This window comes from Siphateles boraxobius, unplaced genomic scaffold, assembly GCF_051911475.1.
Source record: "Siphateles boraxobius isolate OS27281-9 unplaced genomic scaffold, OSU_SipBor_1 92, whole genome shotgun sequence".
NCBI classification, from domain to species: Eukaryota; Metazoa; Chordata; class Actinopteri; order Cypriniformes; family Leuciscidae; genus Siphateles; species Siphateles boraxobius.
Genome location: NW_027509222.1, coordinates 57,501 through 62,500, shown reverse-complemented (window position 1 = coordinate 62,500; position 5,000 = coordinate 57,501). Strand labels below are relative to the sequence as shown.

At 31.0% G+C, this 5,000-nt stretch overlaps 1 protein-coding gene across 1 annotated transcript in view; it reads right to left on the bottom strand.

The window, feature by feature from the left end:
* tcf7 (transcription factor 7) overlaps nt 1–5,000 on the bottom strand; it is a 77,201-nt gene that overhangs the window by 22,584 nt on the left and 49,617 nt on the right. Inside the window, exon 7 of the mRNA XM_077224751.1 lies at nt 4,247–4,354. Within this exon, the coding sequence (XP_077080866.1) occupies nt 4,247–4,354 (108 nt within the window). The remainder of the gene's footprint in view (nt 1–4,246; nt 4,355–5,000) is intronic.

The following is a 5,000-nucleotide window of genomic DNA, read 5'->3' as shown; positions in this document are numbered from 1 at the left end:
ATAATGTCGAAACATTACGAGAATAAAGTCTAAACATTACGAGAATAAAGTCGAAACATTACGAGAATAAAGTCGAAACATTACGAGAATAAAGTCGAAACATTACGAGAATAAAGTCTAAACATTACGAGAATAAAGTCTAAACATTACGAGAATAAAGTCGAAACATTACGAGAATAAAATCGAAACATTACGAGAATAAAGTCTAAACATTACGAGACTAAAGTCAAAACATGACGAGAATAAAGTCTAAACATTACGAGAATAAAGTCTAAACATTACGAGAATGAAGTCGAAACATTACGAGAATAAAATCGAAACATTACGAGAATAAAGTCGAAACATTACGAGAATAAAGTCTAAACATTACGAGAATAAAGTCGAAACATTACGAGAAAAGTCGAAACATTACGAGAATAAAGTCTAAACATTACGAGAATAAAGTCTAAACATTACAAGAATAAAGTCTCAACATTTCGAGAATAAAGTCTAAATATTACAAGAATAAAGTCTAAACATTACGAGTATAAAGTCTAAACATTACGAGAATAAAGTCGAAACATTACGAGAATAAAGTCGAAACATTTCGAGAAAAAAGTTTAAACATTACGAGAATAAAGTCTAAACATTACGAGAATAATGTCGAAACATTACGAGAATGAAGTCGAAACATTACGAGAATATAGTCTAAACATTACGAGAATAAAGTCGAAACATTACGAGTATAAAGTATAAACATTACAAGAATAAATTCTAAACATTACGAGAATAATGTCGAAACATTGCGAGAATAAAGTCTAAACATTACAAGAATAAATTCTAAACATTACGAGAATAATGTCGAAACATTGCGAGAATAAAGTCTAAACATTACAAGAATAAATTCGAAACATTACGAGAATAATGTCGAAACATTATGAGAATAAAGTGTAAACATTACGAGAATAAAGTCTAAACATTACAAGAATAAATTCTAAACATTACGAGAATAATGTCTAAACATTACGAGAATAAAGTCGAAACATTACGAGAATAAAGTCTAAACATTACAAGAATAAATTCTAAACATTACGAGAATAATGTCGAAACATTACGAGAATAAAGTGGAAACATTACGAGAATAAAGTCGAAACATTACGAGAATAAAGTCTAAACATTACGAGAATAAAGTCGAAACATTACGAGAATAAAGTCTAAACATTACAAGAATAAATTCTAAACATTACGAGAATAATGTCGAAACATTTTGAGAATAAAGTGTAAACATTACGAGAATAAAGTCTAAACATTACGAGAATAAAGTCTAAACATTACGAGAATAAATTCTAAACATTACGAGAATAATATCGAAACATTACGAGAATAAAGTCGAAACATTACAAGAATAGTCGAAACATTACGAGAATAAAGTCTAAACATTACGAGAATAAAGTCGAAACATTTCGAGAATAAAGTCTAAACATTACGAGAATAATGTCGAAACATTACAAGAATGAAGTCGAAACATTACGAGAATAAAGTCTAAACATTACGAGAATAAAGTCGAAACATTACGAGTATAAAGTATAAACATTACAAGAATAAATTCTAAACATTACGAGAATAATGTTGAAACATTACGAGAATAAAGTCTAAACATTACAAGAATAAATTCTAAACATTACGAGAATAATGTCGAAACATTACGAGAATAAAGTCTAAACATTACAAGAATAAATTCTAAACATTACGAGAATAATGTCGAAACATTACGAGAATAAAGTCTAAACATTACAAGAATAAATTTGAAACATTACGAGAATAATGTCGAAACATTATGAGAATAAAGTGTAAACATTCCGAGAATAAAGTCTAAACATTACAAGAATAAATTCTAAACATTACGAGAATAATGTCTAAACATTACGAGAATAAAGTCGAAACATTACAAGAATAAAGTCTAAACATTACAAGAATAAATTCTAAACATTACGAGAATAATGTCGAAACATTACGAGAATAAAGTCGAAACATTACGAGAATAAAGTCGAAACATTACGAGAATAAAGTCTAAACATTACGAGAATAAAGTCGAAACATTACGAGAATAAAGTCTAAACATTACAAGAATAAATTCTAAACATTACGAGAAATAATGTCGAAACATTACGAGAATAAAGTCGAAACATTACGAGAATAAAGTCGAAACATTACGAGAATAAAGTCTAAACATTACGAGAATAAAGTCGAAACATTACGAGAATAAAGTCGAAACATTACGAGAATAAAGTCGAAACATTACGAGAATAAAGTCGAAACATTACGAGAATAAAGTCTAAACATTAAAAGATAAAAGTCGACATATTTCGAGATTAAAGTCGTAATATTTTGAGGACAAAGTAAAAATTACGAGAATATACATTTAGAATTTTAGTAAAGAAATGCTCTCGTGAAGTCGAACGGCTTTCAACAAAAGAAAATTTTCCAGCAATTGACATACATGGCATTACCATTTGTCTTAAGACTTTACTTTATTCTCTATACTTTATCATTTTTATATATATATATTTTTTTTTTACGGATTTTTCTTCTTTTTTTACATTGCGGTTCAGGGCTTCTGTTGATAACCATATAATGGAACAAAAATATGTCAAAATAGACGTGCATTAAGCAATGTAAATGCAGACTACTAGATTAATATTAGAATTTTCATATACATTTTTTGAAAATCTATTTCAATTGTTTGTAAAAAGTAATGACTTGTAAATAATCTTGAATGTCTCACTATAAACTGCTATTGTAGTTGTGTTGGAGTTGTTGCTTACACATTAAACCTGCGCTTTACTAGAGCGCCGCACTAACTTCAGAACCACCATCAGAGATTCGATTCTGGACCCGGACCTGCATGTGTATCAGTACATTAGATCAGTGCATTCGCTCTTAAAGAGACAGCAGCCTAATAAACCTGTCATCATGTGTCACAAAAGACAAAGAGAAAATCACTTTTGTAGCTTTAACAAAGACTAATCTATATTTCAAGTACACAACGCAGATTATACAGTGTTATTTACCATTTGATTATTACATTTCTGTACTTGAAAGTTACCGTTATATCATGTTTAAAATACGTTTAGTAATTCCTATTTTATTACTGGCTGTTCACTTGTCTTTAATAAAGTTTGAAAGTTTTGTTGTGGTATCGAAGTACTTAAAGTGCGCCGAAAAATGACAAAAACCGCAATATGATCCGTCAGTTTTGTGGTCCGTCGCACTCCTTATACATGTACACTACCAGTCAAATTTTTGGATCGGTAAGATTTTTAATGTTTTTAAAAAAAAGTCTCTTCTGCTCACCAAGAATGCATTTATTTTTAAATACAAAAAACAGTAATATTGTTAAATATTATGAACATTTAAAATAACTGTTTTCTACTTTAATATATTTTAAAATGTAATTTATTCCTGTGATCAAAGCTGAATTTTCAGCATCATTACTCCAGTCTTCAGTGTCACATGATCCTTCAGAAATCACTATAATATGATGATTTGATACTCAAGAAACATTATGATTATTATCAAATGTTGAAAACAGTTGTGTACAATTTTTATTTCAGGATTCTTTGATGAATAGAAAGTTCAAACGAACAGCATTTATTTGAAATATAATCTTTTGTAACATTTATAAATTTCTTTACAGTACAATTTGATCAATTTAATTAATCCTTGATGAACAAAAGTATTGATTTCTTTTAATTCTTTTCCTCAAAAAATAAAATAGAAATTCTTACTGACCCCAGACTTTTGAATGATAGTTTTTAATGTTACAAAAGCTTTCTATTTTAGATACTGTTCTTTTTAACTTTCTATTCTTCAAAGAATCATGTTTTCAACATTGATAATAATCATAATGTTTCTTGAGCATCAAATCATCATATTATACTGATTTCTGAAGGATCATGTGACACTGAAGACTGGAGTAATGATGCTGAAAATTCAGCTTTGATCACAGGAATCAAAATATAAAACAGTTTAACACAATGTTACTATTTTTTGTTGTATTTTTAATCAAATAAATGCAGCCTTGATGAGCAGAATAGACTTCTTTTAAAAACGATCCCAAACTTTTGACTCGTAGTGTACATGTTTTTCAAAGCTGAGCGTTTCTGATCTGCTCCTGCTTCACTCTTATTTCCCACATATTACAATCATTGTTAAATTATCTGTAGAGTTATCTGTAGAGTTATGTGAGTAAAGAGTAAGCACTCACGTAGTTGTCTCGAGCGGACCAGCTGGGATAAAGCTGCATGTGAAGCTGTCGCTCCTTCCTCGCCAGTTCATAGTACTTAGCCTGTTCCTCACGGGTCAGAGCGTGCCACTGTTACACACACACACACACACCGTAAACACAGACTCCTCACAGACATCACTGAACCAACTAGTGATGGGTCATTCATGAACGCTCATTGCGTCTCTCAAGTGACAAATGAAAAAAAGACTCGGAAGGTAAAGTAATTGTTTATGTCCCCTGTAAGTTATCTTTGGCTGTATTATAATCAGGGTTTGAAATTAACTAGACTACTAGACAAAAATAAATAAATAATTAAAATAAATCGGATTAACTACGTCACAGCTTAAGGCTATGTTTACACGGAAACGATCTGAAGAGAAAGCGCATAAGTGGCGTTGCGTTATCACTTTTTATTCTGCGTTTAGACGAGCGTTATGGGGGGGAAATCTGCGTGCATATGGTGACGCAAAAAATTCGATGAAATGAAATTCGATGTAGTATGCACTCCAGGCGGCTAGGTGGCAATGTGGAGCACTGACACACAACAACACCAAGTCCGCGCGCCTGTGTACAACCCTCCTTCTACTTCTCTCCCTAGTATCGCGAAATCAAAACACGGCGAAGCGAACAGCAAAAAGACTCTTGTACGTTTATCAGCTGCTAGGGAAACTTGGAGGTCCGACGAATGGAAATAATCCGACATGTTGGTTGTTATTTTCCTGTACTGGCGCAT